The sequence below is a fragment of the Lacerta agilis genome, chromosome 17, assembly GCF_009819535.1.
Source record: "Lacerta agilis isolate rLacAgi1 chromosome 17, rLacAgi1.pri, whole genome shotgun sequence".
NCBI classification, from domain to species: Eukaryota; Metazoa; Chordata; class Lepidosauria; order Squamata; family Lacertidae; genus Lacerta; species Lacerta agilis.
Genome location: NC_046328.1, coordinates 38,705,243 through 38,724,092, shown reverse-complemented (window position 1 = coordinate 38,724,092; position 18,850 = coordinate 38,705,243). Strand labels below are relative to the sequence as shown.

The 18,850-nt window shown below is 41.6% G+C and overlaps 1 protein-coding gene across 1 annotated transcript; it reads right to left on the bottom strand.

Moving 5' to 3' along the window:
- Positions 1-9,421: 9,421 nt before the first annotated feature.
- Positions 9,422-18,244, bottom strand: LOC117061473 (vomeronasal type-2 receptor 26-like). Its single transcript, XM_033174310.1, has 6 exons — positions 18,045-18,244; positions 15,643-15,820; positions 13,280-14,140; positions 12,504-12,731; positions 10,665-10,791; positions 9,422-10,324 (listed from the first exon to the last, which is right to left on the bottom strand). Exons 1-6 carry the CDS (start codon positions 18,242-18,244, stop codon positions 9,423-9,425), a joined length of 2,496 nt encoding a protein of 831 aa, XP_033030201.1. The 3' UTR covers position 9,422.
- Between the last annotated feature and the right edge of the window lie 606 nt (positions 18,245-18,850).

Genomic DNA, 18,850 nt, shown 5'->3' with positions numbered 1-18,850 from the left:
GAAGGCTCAAGTAGTCGATTGCATTCAGCCAGATATTTCCTCCACCCGTGTTCAAGCCATCTCCCAGCTTCTTTCTTCTCCCTAACCTCTGCAGCATATCAGGGGGACAAACAGGCTGCACAAAGCAGGAGTGGGCACTCAGGGCCAATTGTGTCAATGGTCCAAGCCAAGGCAGAGGGCCCTCTCGATGGTTGCACCCGCCCTGTGGCACTCCCTCCAGATGTCAAGGGGAGAAAAAAACAACTATCTGACTTTCAGAAGACATCTGAAGGCAGCCCTGTTCAGGGAAGTTTTTAATGGTTGGTGTCCAATTCTGTTTTAATTTTTTTGGAAGTCCCCCAGAGTGGCTGGGGCAATCCCAGTCAGATGGGCAGCCTATAAATAATCAATACCATTATTGTTAGTATTTGGTTGCACCAGAGGTCAGCCAAAGCTCAGCAGGAGCACCAGTCAGATCAGCTGGGAAATCCCCCCAGAGACATTTGGAAGCCCACTGGATCCATTCTTTCAGCTCAGGCAGGGAGACTGCTGGGCAGCAGAGCGGGTGGTAAACCAGCAGAATCCCTCATCTGACCCCCGTTGGCCATTGCCAGGAACACAGACTCTAGATTCCCCTCCCCACCTCCACAGAGAGCAGAGAGAGAGAGAGAGAGAGAGAGAGAATTTTGATAAACCACAGCTACTCCTCCTCCCCAACCTTCAAGTCCTGAATATCCAGGTGGAAACAAACAGGTGAGGCCCCAGGGGTTCACATAAGGCCTATGAGGGGACATACATCCTTTGTCTATTCCCTCAAATAAAAGGTTCTTGACTGCACTCCCAGCTATACCCACTCAGGTATTTACTGCAGCGTCAGCATAGGCTGAAGAGTTCATGTTGTTCTTGTTTTAATCTCCCTGAGCTTTCTAGATGAATATATGTTGTCACGTGGCCACAGAAATGAACTTAACAAAAATAATTGAAATCTGCACAGACATATAAGGTGGTGGTTCCCATTAAATCCCCTATTTTTCTCTCTCTACTTCCTCCATACATGGCTTGACTCAAAGACATCATTACTGAAAACTTGGACAGTGGTTGGCTTGTATATGAAAGCGCCTTATATTGGTTTTCTGGTGAGGTCGCCTCATGGGTGGATACCCAAAAAATTTGTGAGCGGGAAGGCGCCAAGCTCGTTTCTATTCATTCAAGGGGAGAACAGGTGAGCATCAAAGCTGAGTATAGGAAAGGTGGCGGGGGGGGGGGTCTTCTTGAGCCAATGGGCTCCTGTCATCACTATCCATTTAAGAAGGTTACATCTACCTGTATGCAGCCAGGACAGCAACTCCATCAGTCATGCCGAGGGGTGGGTGAGGCAGGGAGCAGCTGCTACCATCTGGGACTAACTAAGGTTTCTTGGAGCTGCTGAGCTCTAATAGAATGAAGCTGGCAGTCGGGAAGGAGGTATCGAAGGGGGTGAAGGAGTAGATACTTGAGGGGCATCTGTCCCTTGGCTTGCCGGTAAATTCTTCCTCTACTCTGTGAGATGTACTGAGTGCTTCGAAAGAAGGCTTCCCTCACCACCCTAACCCTCTGGCACGAGAGTATCATGGAGATGACTCCAGAGGAGCTTGTAAGGTATATCCCTATCCCAGCACCTTAGCCCTGGCAGAAGGGCTACTGAGGTGCTACAGGGCATTGACATGGGTGAGACCCCATCATCATGCCATCAAGCATGCCACAACCAGACTGATTCCAGTGCCTCTGGAACCAACCAACAATCATGGATGCAGAAATTGGAGTATTTGCCACACAGGTCACTGTGCCACTAGATGGTTCCAAGACCAACTGTTCTATGGCACAGTCATTTACAGTATTCAGAAATTTTAACTCTGTGTCATGACTGGAAGACATATGTAGCCAGTATACTATGTATACTTTTGATCACTGTTTTCCCGAAAAAAAGGGGGGAAGGGTCTTCAAATGTGACACCTGCTCCTTTTAAAATGTGTTTGCTTTATGCCTGTTGAATTTCTGTAAAGGGCTATAGTCTCCCAGAGAAAGGGACATTGTCTTAGAAGATTTTATTTGTTCTTTCTCCACCCCACCCTAGACTTTTGTGAGCGACAAAGTACAAATCCTTAAAAGAAATCATTGGATTGGAGCCTTTAGAGACATGGAAGACAAGACTTTAAAGACATGGAGATGGCTGTCGGGGGAAAGAGTTTCATCCCCGTAAGTTTTTGAAGAAATATTTGTTAGCGACATATGTTCCCAAAAGTTGCAGATTCTGTTGCACAATTGATCCATTTGCTCTCCAAATATATTTTGCCATGCACTTTTCTTTACCACCAAAGATCTACATATGTACTCCTCCACATCATTATCGAGGTGAGTGCCTGCTTCTTCTCACTAGGTTGCAGAGGCAGGAAGGCTACTCTTCGTGCTTCTATAAACAAGTGAATGTGCTGATTCGGAAGAGGGCGAAAGCATGCTTTTAAATGGTTTGTGCTGCTTAGCTCAGCTTCAAAAGGACTTGTAGGAACCTAAAGCTCAGCAACACTCTCTTTAGGGAAATATTTCTACAGTTATCTGCTAAACAATCTGAACAACCAGCAATCTCAAACCTGAAATAATAGGAGCAGATGACATAGGTGTGTGAGAGAGGGTAGTCACTCTCTTGGACAGAATCATAGACACATAGAAATTTAGCATTAGATGAGACCCCAAGGGTCATCTAGTCCAACCTGAAGAATCCCTGACAAATCCCTAATAGTTTTGGGTTGCTGTCAGCTGTCAGTTTAAGACAGTCCATGGTTCCCTTTAAGTATCCAACAACTCTTTTCAACCCATGTTGATGGACTGACAAGGTCAGAGTAAGATCTCACTCATCCACAGCTTGGTAGTAGAACTGTGAGCTGCTCTGGCATTTATTACCAATACTGGATTAACAGAGGGCTACTTTCAATTTTGCAAGGTCTCCTGGAACAAAATCCAATGACATTCATCTCCAGGGATGCGCCCAATACCAACCACTAATCCTTTTCGTCAAAAGCATTAAGTAAACTTCACAAACGGCCAGTGGGGTTGTGTAATACTAGCTGGGAACTTAAACCCTGTATGTCAGTGGTTCCCAGTTAGCTACTGTAAGTACTGCAGACCCCTTGTTTTTCTGTGGCTATGTGAATGGTGTAATTGAGCCGCTGGGGGGCGGGGAACCACTGCTGTATGTGATCTTAGACTTGATCAAAGGGCGGATCCAACCCAAACATCTCATGGGAGTAAAAAACACCTACTACACCATTATTACTAATATCAATTTAATAGATTAATGGAGAGTTAAAAATCAGGGGGTTATAGAATGCATTTAGCACAGAATCTTAGTGCTGTGTAGTGAGACTTGATTCAATATACAACGGACAATAAGCATGGGGTTAGGTTGATATCTTTTTCAACTATGGATAATTGATTAGAGTGAACCAGCATGTAATCTTGTGTGTGTGTGTGTGTGTGTGTGTGTGTGTGTTCTCCTACAAACCACCGCGGTCGACGCCCCCACCACCTCCAGCCTGCACTGCCTCCTCCAGAGCCAGGGCAGGTGTAGAAGCTGACTCCGCTGACTCCGCTGCCACCTCAAGAGCCAGGCTGGCCGCCTCCGCCACCACCTCCAGAGCCATTCCACCCCAAAAGCCATCTCAGTCGACTCCGCCGCCGCCTCGAGAGAGGCACGCCAGCCCCAGAATCAGCCTCCAACACCTTCCCCTCCGCCTCAAAAGCCAGGCTGGGCCCCAAAGCCACCTCCGACACCGAGACAGGCCGCGTCCAGAACCTTTCACACACTAACCCACAGCAACGTGTGGCTGGGTACAGCTTGTGTGTATGTGTGTGTATGAGAGATGTCATATCATTTCAATCAACTGTATAATGCCTTTGTTATTTTAGATTATATTTTGTATTTCAATTGTAGACTTAGCTATTTTTGTTTCTGTATACTGTCACTGCTATCCTCATGCATGGGGTGGGTGATGGATGTAAGATGAGGTGGGTGAAGGTGAGTGCAAATCTAACAAGGAAGTGTTTTTTTAATCATATTTATTAATTTTCTAATAAAAACAGCCAATTAGCATATCCATCAAATCACAGTAATCCAATTAAAAACAAATAAAATAAAATAAAAAAACAGCCCAGCCAAATTACAATCAAATTATTAATTATTATTTTTTCTGGGCTCCCCATAGTCTGGACCTTGAAGTATATCTCCAACATCTTCGTTCTGCTTTGTTCTTGTTATTCTCATATTTTCCACATTCCGATTTTAATACTTTATATTTCTCCATCCCTGGCTATGCAATTCTCAATCATGTCAGAAATCATAAATCCTTTCATCCATCAAGTACAGCTTTATTTGTAAATATATATTTTTTCCACTGTCTGTCAGTGCAGCTTTTCCTTACTTCATTCCAGTCTTCCAATCCGGGCTGTTATCCAAGTTTATCCTTGGTTGTTTAATGACGCAGCAACTGCCAAGTTATTTCAACCTGGGCTGTTACCCAAACCTTATAATTTATTGACACAGTCGTTTCCACATTGTTTGTTGAGCATACTGTTTGCAATGTTGCAATGTAAATGAACTGTATTCCACAAATATAAGTCATTAGGTGATCAATCAGCTTTTCTGGAGACCACACAGTCCTCCCCTCCCTTGGGGCCCTAGAGGGGGGGGCTGCTAGACATCCATTAAGCCTTCTCTCTCACTCATAATGAAGAAATTCTGCAAACAGTTGCACTATATGTTATATGTTGTCCCAAATTATTATCTCAAGTCATTATAAAGTCAACTAGCAAGTATTTCCCACTCCCGCAAAGAAGGGAGGAATTCTCATTTTTCCGTGCTGCGTCATTTACAAGCGCCATCTTGTTTCTTCTTTTATCCTTACCAAGCCTTTCAAGTCTAAGCAAAGCTGTGCAATTAAATACTTAATTATAAATAGAAGTCCATCTGTACTTTTCCAAAAAACAAATTGAGTTCCTTAATGAGACTTGGTGCAGAAAAACAATTGTAGATATTGAGAAGAAAGCAAAGAACGTACCAATCACCTCCATAAATCCAAACACCATGATGAGAATCTCTTTGAAGTTCGAACTTAAACACCAGGGACTGTGCAGTTCTGCAGGGTTTTTTTCTCAGTCTTCTTCGGTCCAGTCTATGTCTGTTTATTGTCCAAATCTAATTATTTTCTCAAACAGATATTTCCGGCTGTGGGAGTGACTTCGGAGAGTGCCAGCCGTGTCGTGCTCTGGGACCCAGCGCCCTGTCACTTGCATTTTGTTGCAAGTTGGCAATCTCGGGCGATCTGCGGGTCTACGAGACAGTCCTCCCCCACCCTGGGGAATCTGCCAGGGCCAATTCCCCCCATAACGACCCTGAATTATTGGCACGGCTGAGGTCCGATTGTGTGGGAGTCAGCCATTTCCCACAGCCGGAAACAGGACAATTCTAACAAGGTTTTAATATGCTCAGAACAATCACTACTGTGCTAACTCTGCTACGAGAGAGTAAAGATCTCTCGACACCCAAAATGGTACAGAGCAGATCTGAGAAGGATGTGGAGTGCATATGGAGAGGAGAGAGGGGCAGTTCTGTTGCAGAAATGGAAATCCTGGCAACAGCAGATGTACTGCATTGGATACTACCCAAAATTGTTAAATAAATTGACTGAAAGTTCTTGTGTGTACCACTGAGCCTCCCACAGTGACACCCTCACTTTTTTGTAGTTTCCTATGAGGAATCAGTTCGTATGAGAAGAAAATAGACAGTCTTGACCCACAGTTTTTTTTTTTGTTCTTTTACATGGTTAGAATTCTAAAATATGAGGAGAAAAATCCATCACAATTGTGGGTGGATGTTAAGGGAGAAAGAGCTGAACATCTTTTTAATAGTAGAAGGCATGTGGAGAGAGGGAGGAAGTAGACAATCTAGATTCATCAGTGCTGCTGTTTCTTTTCTTTTCAGCTACTGGGGTTACAGACAGCCAAAGTCTGATCCAAAGTACGACTGTGTTGCAATGTCCTTTCCTTGCGCCTACCAAAAATGCTGGATATCAGCACATTGTGATCTAAAAATAAACTTCGTTTGTAAGAAGGTGCCTAAGGATATTTGGATCTCAGAAGACACCTGAAGATGAACGTGACTGGATCCCATGATCACTACACAAAAACAAAAGCAAGACATCACCCACCCCACTGTTTTAATGCACAATCCACACTCCGCCACCTAGGTTTTGGGATTCTTTGGCATCAGCCCTCAAAACCACCTTGAAAAGACCTTATTCTGCAAGCTCAAACGTAGATAACTACAAAAATAAAGAATGGAAGGATCCAATCATAGCCTGTTTTCTGTTTAATGTATTTATTTGCAATGCACACAAATATTTGTTTCATTACTCTGTGTTTCTGATGCCCCCTTGGCTCTTCTGATCTGCATGGTCACTACCTTACAGGGCACATAAGGGCAACCAGTGAGTTCATAGCCTGGGGGGGGTGAGGGAACTAACTTTTTCATCCCAGGTGGTGGAACCATAGAGTTGGAAGGGCCCTTGAGGATTATCTAGTCGAACCCCCTGCAATGAAGGAATGTGAATTAATATGAGATCAGTGACTACAGTATCATAGGAGCACTGATCCAGACCATATTTTCCACAGCGTTTATATTTACTTACATGTAAGATTGGCTTGTTAAGAAATTGAACTGCATGCTTCTCATATTAATTCTTAAAAGTCTGGCTGATGAAGAATTGATCAAGATTGGCTGATGAAGCATTGAACGAAACAGATTGATTATCCGGAAACTCGGTTCCGGCGATATTTGGTGACAGATTATGTATATATCAAACTTTTGAATTATTCTACCGCGACTGGTGAAGAAGATTTAGAGACTTTGGTTGTAATTTCTGATCATTTGTATTAATCTATAAATAGTGTTTAGTGCCATTGTTATTGGCCATCATATTGTGCTATTTTGTTCAGCTTGTCCATATTGCAACACAGGGGTTTGGTTACAGATGTAAATCTTCTGTGTCAGGACTGCTATGGGACTGTGATTATGCTGTCGAGGCAGACTGTAACTGGAAGTTACAGGTGGGTAGCCATGTTGGTCTGCCATAGTCAAAACATAACCAAAAATTCTTTCCAGTAGCACCTTAGAGAACAACTAAGTTTGTTCTTGGTATGAGCTTTTGTGTGCATGCACACGAAAGCTCATACCAAGAACAAACTTAGTTGGTCTCTAAGGTGCTACTGGAAAGAATTTTTGGTTTTGTTGTAACTGGAAGTGTGCCTTTATAGCTGTTTGATTTAACAAGTGTAAATAGTTGCTACTGTAAGGTTTTTTTTGAGACAAGTGTTATAAGAATTTTAAGGTCTTATATTGTTGTTGTTCAGTCATTCAGTCGTGTCCAACTCTTCGTGACCCCATGGACCAGAGCACGCCAGGCACGCCTATCCTTCACTGCCTCTCGCAGTTTGGCCAAACTCATGCCAGTCGCTTCGAGAACACTGTCCAACCATCTCATCCTCTGCTGTCCCCTTCTTTCCCAACATCAGGGTCTTTTCCAGGGAGCCTTCTCTTCTCATGAGGTGGCCAAAGTACTGGAGCCTCAACTTCAGGATCTGTCCTTCTAGTGAGCACTCAGGGCTGATTTCTTTGAGAATAGATAGGTTTGATCTTCTTGCAGTCCATGGGACTCTCAAGAGTCTCCTCCAGCACCATAATTCAAAATAAGACCTTATATAATAAATGTTCATAAATGTACCAAGCAAGCACATACATAAATGCATAAACCACATGTCTGAAACCCCACAGAAAAAAGTCCTGAAACCATTTTGTCTCCCCCAAATGATCTCAAATATTTCTCTGCAAGGTCAAAGGAAATGGGGAGCCTCCCCATTGTCTCTTTGCTCACAAATCCTGTAACACATCAATCACTGTTGGAGTCAGCTGCTGCAACTGGCTTCCGTTTCCTGCCAAGGCAAGAAATATCCCATCTCCTATTCCACCTCTTTCCGGTCTTGCACTGTTCTAACACCTGACTGTTCCTTCTGGTTTTAGTGGATTCTGGTTCTGTTAACCCCTCCTCATCTGGAGTGGAGTCAAACCCCTCCCATTCTCCTGCAGCTTGCTCTGTATTGTTTTCAGATTCCACAGGCAGCATTCCAGAGCGAGGGTAGATTATCCCTTCCTGACTGTGCGAAGGACTCAAGTTTCTTCTCCCCTCAGCTTGCCCCCTTCCTCTTCTGATTCCTCGCTGTCTGTCAGAGCAAAAGCGTCCCTGACACCACTATTGTTATTTCTGTTGTCTGGTCTTTAACCATAATAAAGATTGATTGATTGATTGCCTTTCTAGAACAGATTACCATTCCTAGATTAGACAAACATTAAAAAAGGAGAGATATAATAGTCATGGGAGACTTCAACTATTCTGTTATCTGTAAAGCCAAAAATGTAAAGCCAACAATTTCCTCAGTTGCCTTGCTGACAATTTCATTTCCCAGAAGGTGAAAAAAGCAACAAGGGGATTGATTATCTTGGGCCTGATCCTCACCAATAAGGAAGAACTCGTCAATGAGGTGGGAGTAGTGGAAACTCTGGGAGGAATAGACCACATCATCTGGAGATTCATCATAGAGAAATAAGGAAAATCTGGGCGTAGTCAGACGCACACTGTGGAATTTAAGATAGCTGATTTCAAAAAGCTGAAGAAAACACTGAAGAAAACACTTGGCCAGAAAACTTTAAAAGGGGGGGGGATTGATGAAGGTTTGTTAAAACAAAATAAAAAATAAAAAAAATCCTTCCAGTAGCACCTTAGAGACCAACTAAGTATGTTATTGGTATGAGCTTTTGTGTCCAGACCAACACGGCTACCTACCTGTAACTGGAACAAGGGTTTGTTAAATGTGAGATATTGAAAACACAAGTGCAAACAATTCAAACAAAAAAAAAAGGAAAGGGGGTGCATCAGAAAAAAAAACCCAGGGTGGCTGCATAGGGAGCTTTCCAATGAGCTGAGATTTAAAAGGGACATGAAAAAGAAATGGGAGAAGGGACAAATCACAAGGGAGGAGCATGCTGTGTCTTCCTGCCCATTTTGTTGCAGACAGGGTAATGTCCTAGGCCACTTGTGCTCAAAGGCATTGCCGCAGAATCAGTACTGATCCTCATCAGTGGCAGTAATGGAAATAATTAAGCAATTCACCACTGCCCTGATTGTGTCCTCATAATTTCTCCTAAAGGAGCTCTCTGGGGTGGCTCCAGATCTTTTTTATTGTTTACTTGTTGATTCTTTAATTTCTAGGGACATGAATATCCCTAATTTCTAATTACATACATGTAAACAAAATAGCAATAACATAAATTATGAGCATGATTCAGACTTCTTGATTATTTAAAACTGTCTTCTTATTAGCTGCTCCCTGCTGTTCAGCTCAGGCCTCAGTAAAATAACATAGCATTTGGGGGAAAAGATGCAGCCCAGTAACCCACAACTGGAGGCCAAGATGGAGAAGATCTCCACAGCCACCATGTATTTGCCCTTGGTGCTCAAGTAGGTTGGAACGAAGGAGAGCCACACACTGCAAAAGACCAACATGCTGAAGGTGATGAATTTGGCTTCATTGAAACTGTCAGGCAACCTTCGAGCCAGGAAGGCAACAGTGAAGCTCACAATGGCCAGCAAGCCCATGAATCCCAGGACACAATAAAACATGATAGTGGAGCCTTCATTACATTCTAGTATTATTTCTTTAGTCATCGAGTCCATGTCAACATCTGGGAATGGGGGAGAGGTGGCCAGCCACACAGTACAAATAGTCAGTTGCGTAAGGGAGCAGGAAAATACAATTGGGGTTCCCAGTGGCTTCCCTACCCACTTCCTCATCCGGGACCCTGGCTTGGTGGCCATGAAAGCTAGAACCACAATGGCAGTTTTGGCCAAGATGCAAGAAATTGCCACTGAGAAGATGATGCCAAAAGCCGTTTGTCGAAGGAGGCAGGTGACTTCCTCAGGCTGGCCAATGAAGAGCAGAGCACAAAGGAAGGAGAGCAGGAGGAAAAGGAGGAGAATGTAAGTTAGGTTGCGGTTGTTGGCTTTAACTATGGGAGTATCTCTGTGCTTTGTGAATATTTGAAGCACCAAAGCTGTGATGCAGGAAAAGAAGAGGGCAAGGGTGGCCAAACTGATCCCCAACGGTTCTCCATAAGACAAGAAGGTTTTGTCTTTGGGGAGGCAGCCATCCTGTTCATTGTTTGCATATTGATCTCTAGGGCATTCTAAACAGTCATCCATGTCTGAAAAGGAAAAAGAAATAAATCTTATTCAAACAAAAAGGTCTTCTGTCCCCAAATTGGCACAATGAATCTAAGAGATGTCAGAATATATATCGGCCCCTTCCATACTGTTTTCCCACTAGAGAAAGGAGCTTCTGATGCACAGGTAAAAAATAATAACTGATATATTTATTCTTTTAAAGTGTGTGATGCATTCCTTACCCTCCTTCGAAACAAAATAGAAATTTTTTCCCAGTAGCACCTTAGAGACCAACTGAGTTTGTTCTTGGTGCTACTGGAAAGAATTTTCTATTTTGTTTCGACTATGGCAGACCAACACGGCTACCCACCTGTAACTTACCCTCCTTGTTTGAGATCTTCCCTTCTGGACACGGAAGGCAATCATAGCAGCAGAATGGCTTCCCTTCCTTCTTGTTCTTTCTATAACCTACATGGCAATTCTCATTACACAGAGAAGTCGGTTGTGCCTGTTCATAAATGAAAGAAGGAAATAGTTTGGGAGTTTGCATCTCACTGACCTATCTTCAAATAATAAAAACGACCGTAAAGCAATAGATTGCTAGAGGTTTTGTGCTTTTTTCTAAAGTTGATCTTTATTGGTAAGTATTTAAATTTTTACAGATATTAGCATGGCAGTGCTAATCTCTATCAAATTAGAAAATGTTCAGGTGAAAGCTTATTGGGTCAATATCTCATGACTATAGAAATTGCTCCAGTATTTTTGACATACACATTGGCTCTTGATGCAATCTTTCAGCGCTATTTGTTTCCAGGGTTACCCTCTTCATCACCTGCTGTGCCTTACAATTTAGTTTGACCAGGGGTTTCTGTGAACATTTACTGTTAATCATTTTAATTCAGCAGCCCATGTTTGCATGTTTGCCATATTAAGTGTAATGGTTTAAATGGCACTGAAATTAGAATGCCTAAATGTGTATTGCTAACTAGGGGTTTGTTTCACAGGACTCAGAGCTGTGACTAGTTAATAATTACCTGTTGATTGTTCCTCTACCCTGTGCTGAAAGTGAACCTTTGATCATGTGATGAAGGTATTTGGTTGCAAATCTCCATTTTGAAGGGAGTTGCCTGCTTAGTGTTTCTCTGAACACCACAGGGAACAGAAGATGTAAATGAAACTCTCAAGGAAAACAGCTCCAGGGAAACGGATGCTGTTAGAGAGAGAAAGAGACTTTGCTTCTAGGTCTGTTTAGATTATGTCACATTTTCTAAGATGCTGAGCCTGTGTTGCACAGCACAAGACATTGCATGGATATTTGGTTGTATCTTGAATGCTTATATTCTGTTTTTGAAGAGTTCTGCAAGTAAAAGTTTGAATAATATTTCTATGCAAACCAATGAGAAAGTTTCAACAGTGAATTGTCTTGGTCAGCAGTAATTAGAGCTGTGGAACAAATTTGACCAAATCCCCAAGTGAGTTAGGCTGATTTAGAAGGAACCAGACTTCAACCAAGTTGGACAGAGACAGTCCTGAATCAAACTGAATTACCACACCCCCACAAGTGATGTTAGGGTTTGGGGTGCCGGATGGGAAGGGGAGGCAGGCAGCATCTGCAGATAGCACTATCACAGGGCTGTTTGCAACAGAGCTTCCAAGTAGCCCCACACTGTACTTTGAATATGTGTGCCTGTTCCAAGCAGGGGGACACATGAGTGCCATCATATTGAGCAGGATTGAGCCCTCCGTTCACCCGCTTCCGAGTAAATGGTCCAATCCTGACTGCAGTAAGGTCTAAAGAAAGGTGGAGAGCATTTTTGACAGTATGTTCAACTGGGGTTTTTAATAACCCTAACCAAACATTGCATTATCCCCATTTGATATATAACCCCAGAATGGATTGGTGGTGTGTGCGCATGCAAAATACAAGGAAGGAAGGAAGGAAGGAAGGAAGGAAGGAAGGAAGGAAGGAAGGAAGGAAGGAGGGAAGGATATACTAATTAAAAGATATACTGGGCTACTTTGAATTTAATGGTCTAGTGACACTTTGCAGCTCAGATAACTCTGCAGATAGACTTGGAAACACAATAGCTTTCATTTTAACAGTCAGGTATTTCCTCTAATATATCTTGTCTGATAACTGATGATGATTCAATGTGTTGCAGTGAGGCAGTTTTTGGACACTGAGCAAAAAACTAGAGAAAATCCTGAACAGATTCTTACCTGGTTGAACCAGTTGGGCCACATGATGACATCATCATGAATGGTTAACCTCTTTTCTGGGGGAGCTTGTGGGTCCATTGCTCCAACTTTGGCTCTCTGAAATGACTGATTTGGGAATGTGACCCAATTTACTATATCAAATCCAGCTACTAATTTTCCATTTTGGTCAAAGGAAACTTCTTCCCCAGCACTATTATTAAATGAAACACTTCCCAGAAAGTGGTGGACCTAAGTTGGGAGCGAGAAAATGCAATTAATGAAGATGCCAAAAATGATTAAATATTAGTAATATAAGAGTGCTTTTATTTAACATTTAAGAGCGATTGTGTATGGTCTTTTAAAAAGATGTATGTTACTCTCTTTCTGATTGTTTTTTAGTAAGCCTCATCTTCAAAAATTGATGGAGCTAAAAGGGAAAAAAAGGAACTCATGATGATATATGAAAGGATGACACTGTAGAACACAAAATTCATTTTAAATGTTTTGTGGACAGTTTTAATTGTAGTAGTGTTCATTGTGGTGATAAAAACGTGGCTCTTTTATTAATTGCAATAACTTGTACTCCAAAGTTAATCATGAAGATCAGACAGGACATTCCTTCATATAGGTGATCCCTAAGTTGTTTAGGGCATTAAAATTAAAACTAAAATCTAGAATTGAGCCCAGAGACAGATCAGTGACCAAGTATACGTGTTGCTATTTGGTTCTATGCTGTCAGACACATTAAAGGCTGGAGTTGATTACAGACACCTGTATTAACTGGAAGACAACATTACCTGCCACGGCTGTTGATCTGTAAGTTCCCACCTTTCTCCACCTGCCATTGCTCTGCAGTTTAATTTGGTGGACTGCATGGTGTGCAAAGCATGTGCCAAAATATAGATTGCATTGTAGATGCTGTAGCTGTGGGCTGTCATGCTCGTTTCAAAAACAGACCCAGGAAGGCTCTCAATATTCTCCTCCCCAGTGCAGAATTTGCTATCTTTCTTCTCTGAAGCAGAATCATGAAAACCACAATCAAATGCCTCTTCCCAGAAAACCCTGAGAAAGCCATCTTCTTTTTCCAAGGTAGGGTTTCTCATCTGAGTAAATTTCTGGAATCCTGGAAGATCCTTAGAGTGAACTGCAAAAGACAGAGCCCCATGGAGGAATGTGATGTCCCAACCTCTTTGAATGGGAAATGAGGTGAAGTCCATCTGGGCTGTCATAATCCAGATTTTTGTCTTTCCTTGTATTGGAAAATCGTTTGTTTCTGCAAGTCTGGGTATCATTCTCATTACCATAATTGTCTGGATTTCACCATTCACAACTACAACATTGGCAGTGCTCCCCACAATAATGCTGGTTGTTTTAGAAGCTTCTTCCACCATTTCACTGAACTCACCAGAAAATTTAAGTTTAGGGAAGCTTTCTATAAAATCAAAGCAGATACCCTTCTGGGCAATCATGGGGAGAACATTTTGTACAAATCTCTCTCCAGTGTCGTCATTGAGAAAAAGCACACCAATCCACACCCAACAGAAATGCAGCAGTAACTGGAGGATCCCCTCGTATTGCTGAGTCCCATCTGGGAATATCCAGTGGGTGAAAGGGGCTTGAACGTCATTGGTCGCCACAGGAGAAGAGCCATAGATGAGCTAAAGAGGGTCAGGATTAAAATCAAGAGGGAAAATGCTTATATCAAAACACCAGTTAGACTCAAAACCAGATTTCAATCTCTATTTAATTGGTATATATTAACCAGGAGGATTTGACTTTTTTAAATTTCTGTTTAAAAATCTAAACAGAAATAGATTTAGAATCTACAGTTTTGGGAAATACTTGGATATTAATGACTTCACATCAAATGTAGCAATTATGCAGTTATGTTTATGGCAGAATTGGCTGCTTTTCACATCTAAAGAAAGGTAAAGGAAATAACTGGTAAAAATCCCGATAAAGTTTTCTCCCGCTACTGCATGTAATGTTTCTCATCTGAATAAATTCTGGAATCCTAGATGATTCCTTGAGTTATCTGCAAAGGACAGAACACCACGGAGGAAAGCAATTTCCCACTATCTTTGCATGGGAAATGATTTGAAATCCATCTGGGCTGTTCTAATTCCAAACTTTTGCCTGGGTTTGTATTGGTGCATCATCTGTTTCTGCAATATTGGGCATCCTTCTCATTACCACAATGGTGTGATTTTCAACATTCACACCTCTTGGCTGTGCTTCCTATCAAATCTATGATCATTTCAGAGCCACTCTCCACAATTTCACTGAACTAACCAGCAAGAGCTTGTTTATGGATTCCGCCCCCCCCCCCCTATAAAATCAAAACAGATTTCCCATTTGGCAACCACAGCAGCAAAACCTTGCAAAAATAACGCTCAACTATCATCCATCAGATAAACCAACCCAATCCATATCCATCTGAAATTCAGCTGCTGCTGACCACCAGGTGAGAACATTTGGTGAATGAAAGAAGGGAATGGCGCACACATGAGCTAAATACATATTTTTTAAACAACAACAATAATTATATTATTTGTATGCTGTCCATCTGACTGGGTTGCCGCAACCACTCTGGGACACTTCCAACGGAATATTAAAAACACGATAAAACATAAAACATTAAACACTTCCATAAACAGGGCTGCTTTCGGATGTCTTCTGAACAAGAGAGGAAAAGTGATACCAAAATGTGATATCGAACATCACATAAATGCAAATCCAGATTTTGATTTAAATTTGATCAACACTGGTTAATCTGAAGGATTCACATATTATTTATTTCTGCTGATTTGGAATGTTAAAGTTATCTTGGAAAATATTTTGATATAAGTGATTTTTCAGCAGGCGTAGCAAACATACAGTTGTGGTGCCACAGGCCACAGATGTTTTATTAGAGTCCCGAGCAGCATTAAAATGTCCAATGAGGAATTATTCCACCTGAGTTTTTAAGGATGTCTGAAACTGAAGCAGACATATGGTCCACAACCTGCATTTTTGGTTGATAAATACCAACCTATACCCACTATTTGCAATTTCCTTGATATTTTGTTCTTCAATTACCAGCATGCAACCGAATGAGTCTCAGTCAGAGACTACTGTAAATGGCTTTCATGATGACCCATGTTCCATGCAGACCTCTTACTCTTGGCATCTTGTACATGGACAGGATGGTTGACATGTGGAGACATATAACAGAGTTTGGCCCCCCAATGACCGCCTTTGGAGTCCCCTGAACGTCACACTTGTAGTTGGGGAGGAGTCTTTCTTGGCTAGAGAGAAGTTCCATGGATGCTTGGTAGGTCCAGCTTGGACTGAAATGGCTGTTATAGATATGGAAACCCAGGGAGATATTGGGCAAGATTTCGGGATTTTCATTTATCTCGTTTACTGCAAATGCCAAAGCCAGGATATGCTGGTAGAGTTGTGTCATTGGTCTGCATTGAGAGCAACATAGTACATAACAGTTCACCTTCACAAAAATGGATTAAGTGTGCGGATATATTGAAACAGAAACCTGGATGTTTTGCTACCCTGAGCATCTAACGCATGCCACCCTATAGGCGGCCTGGCCCTGATTGCTACCAGTTCTGTTCTACGGAGGAGGAGAAGAAAGTCTGGTTACCAAAAGCTTACAATAAAATCACCTCTAAGTCTGAATGAATTACCACTTGGCTTGGATTAAATTCTAATATTAAATAAGATATCCTTTTCTGATCCGCCAAAGACTGGATGACATCGATCTACAGCGAAATTATATGCTGGGGGGAGGTGTTTGTTCGCCTCAGAACATCGGTATCACCTTAACTTACTGCGTTCCATCATACCTCTCCTCCCTTTCGACTGTGGTCCATAGACTGGCCTTCACCAAAGCGAGGTTAAATGTTTTTCCCTCTAACGTCCTGAGACATAGATTCTCAAAGGGCCAAGCCTCCGCCATGTGCGAATGTGATAAGGAGACACTGGAGTCTCTCCAGCACATTATGTTCGCTTGCCCCTTGTTCAACGTGCTACGGGCAAATTTGCTGGGATCAATCATACAGAAACTAGAGGGCACCCCACCAGAATTCTACCTCGCAAAAATCTTGCAGGATATTTTTTTTTTTATATCATACTTTTTTATTAATTTTTACTTTAACATACAAACATAGAACTCGTCAATTATATTTACATTGTTATTCCATAGTTTATATTTCATTCCATATATTTGTGTCGTATATCCTCCTTATATTCTTTTTTACCTCCTATAAGTTCCATTCTTCTTACAATGCAAATCTGTCATTACTGAACCCCTCCCTATTCCTCCCCCTTTCTTTCCCCTCCGGCTTCCCCCCTTCTTCCTCTTGCAGGATAAGGACGCTCATACGACCCTGAAAGTGGCAAGGTTCCTGGTCGCTGTCCTTACCCAAAAGCGACGCCAAGGAGCACTACAAGCTAGCTAAGGCTTAGTATGCCATTCTATTTTATTGTATTTTATTGTTACTGTGGTGTTTTAGCGACTGTTGTTCTCACTTGCACAAGTTGTTATCTATGTGTTTTACTTGTACGGGCCTATGGCCGTAAATAAAATTCTATTCTATTCTATTCTAAGATATCCTTAGCTCACCATGGTAAATGAGCAGAAAGCCTTAACAAAGTGAATGGGGATGTTATCTTTTTACTGCCTTGCAATTTTTTAAAACTGAACATTGGTATAAGCCTACCATATAAGAAGAAGAAGGTTATCACAAACTGCAGAAACGGGTTTGAGCTACAGTATCAGATCTGCCCCCATGTCTCATAAACACCAGAACTATGTGGAAGGAAAAGGGTCGTAGGAATCATCATCCACTCTTGGCCAATATTGCGAAAACATTTGAAAAGTATTTCTGTATCTCTGGCTCATAACATCAGTAGTTTTTAGATTAATACCATAAATATATATATAGCATTAAAATGATAATCTATTGCAGAATATAATGCAACAAGTAGTGTTGAATTATCCTTATTCTATCAACAGTTATACCCAAATAAAAAACTTCTACACAGAAAACCATGATAAAAGGTATTTCATAACTTTTCATTATTTCTGTAAGTGTGGAAACCTTTTGCTGCCATCACAGCCCAACAATGGCATCCCATGGAGTATACCAAAAAATTTAGTTTGTCAAGTGTTATAATGTGAAACCAAGATTGTACGACTGCCTCTACCAATTGTGCTTTATTCCTTGGTTGCTTCTGACTAAAAAGTTTTTTAATCAGCTCCACAGATATTCTGTTGGATTCAGGACAGGGCTATTCAACACAGTTTGTGGCCTAATATTCTGCATTAGATTATCTTTCTAATGATATGTAATTTCATGGTATTACTCTAATATTGTACTGTTGTTACGAGCTGTCAAACATTAGAAATACAACTTTTCCTAAAGTTTCCCACAATTTTGACCACTTGTGTAATGAGCATCACCATCAACATATGTCAGATGCAGAAATATATTCATTACAGATATACAATACGGTTTTTAAACACACACACACACACACACACACACACACACACACCCTTACAGAATGTCATCGAAGAGTTCAGGTGTAGGACGTTCATTGAAGGCTATGCTTGAAGTTATATAGATTTGACACATAATACCAGCAATAACAAGATCTCCAGACTGATAATATTTGTGAAGAATAGGAAGAGGGTCACTGACGGAACATGGAGCAACAGCAGCCTTGCACTCATCTGGAAGAAGCAGAACTGACGCCAACATCATTGAAAGCGCATTCCTGCACAGAGCATGGTAGGAGCAAGAGGAATTTTTTAGGCGACAATTCACCTCTTTGCACGTTGTCATCTGAGTGATACTGAGCAGCAAAATCTCACTGGGATGGTTACAAAAGTCAGATTTTTTTTTTCAGGGAAAAGAATCAGTGATCAGTCTGACAGAGCCCTTGGTGTAAGGCCAAGCTCCGACTATCACAGGAGATATTAATAGTATCTTCAAGTCTTGAGTCATAGTTTTCATGCAGATACTGGAACTCCCCAGAGAGTCAAAGAAATGATCGTGATTCTATTGATAATTACAGGAGAGTTAATCAGCTGTGCTGGGTTGGTGCTTCTTGGTGAGGTGGAGTGGGGGGGGGCGTGTTTATTACATTACAGCCAAAGTCTCAGCTGCTCCTCCTTAGTATGGAGGAATAAGAGTTTAATGAGATTCAGCAAAAGGAGAGAGAAAGGTCACCCAGAAAACTGGGTGAAAGAATAACATTTATAATAAAAGAATAACTAACAGCAGCTCAAATGGCATTTTCTGATCTGAAAATAATAATTATAAACATTGCAATGCAATGGGATTTAGTTGGGCTTGATATGCTGA

Excerpts from the sequence above, each read along its gene's own strand:
- LOC117061473 (XM_033174310.1), bottom strand. The coding sequence starts at position 18,244 with ATGTTGGCGTCAGTTCTGCTTCTTCCAGATGAGTGCAAGGCTGCTGTT. Across the intron at positions 10,792-12,503 it reads GGCCCAACTGGTTCAACCAG|GCACAACCGACTTCTCTGTG; the intron begins GTAAGAATCTGT and ends ATTTATGAACAG. Across the intron at positions 10,325-10,664 it reads GAAGATCTCAAACAAGGAGG|ACATGGATGACTGTTTAGAA; the intron begins GTAAGTTACAGG and ends TTTCCTTTTCAG.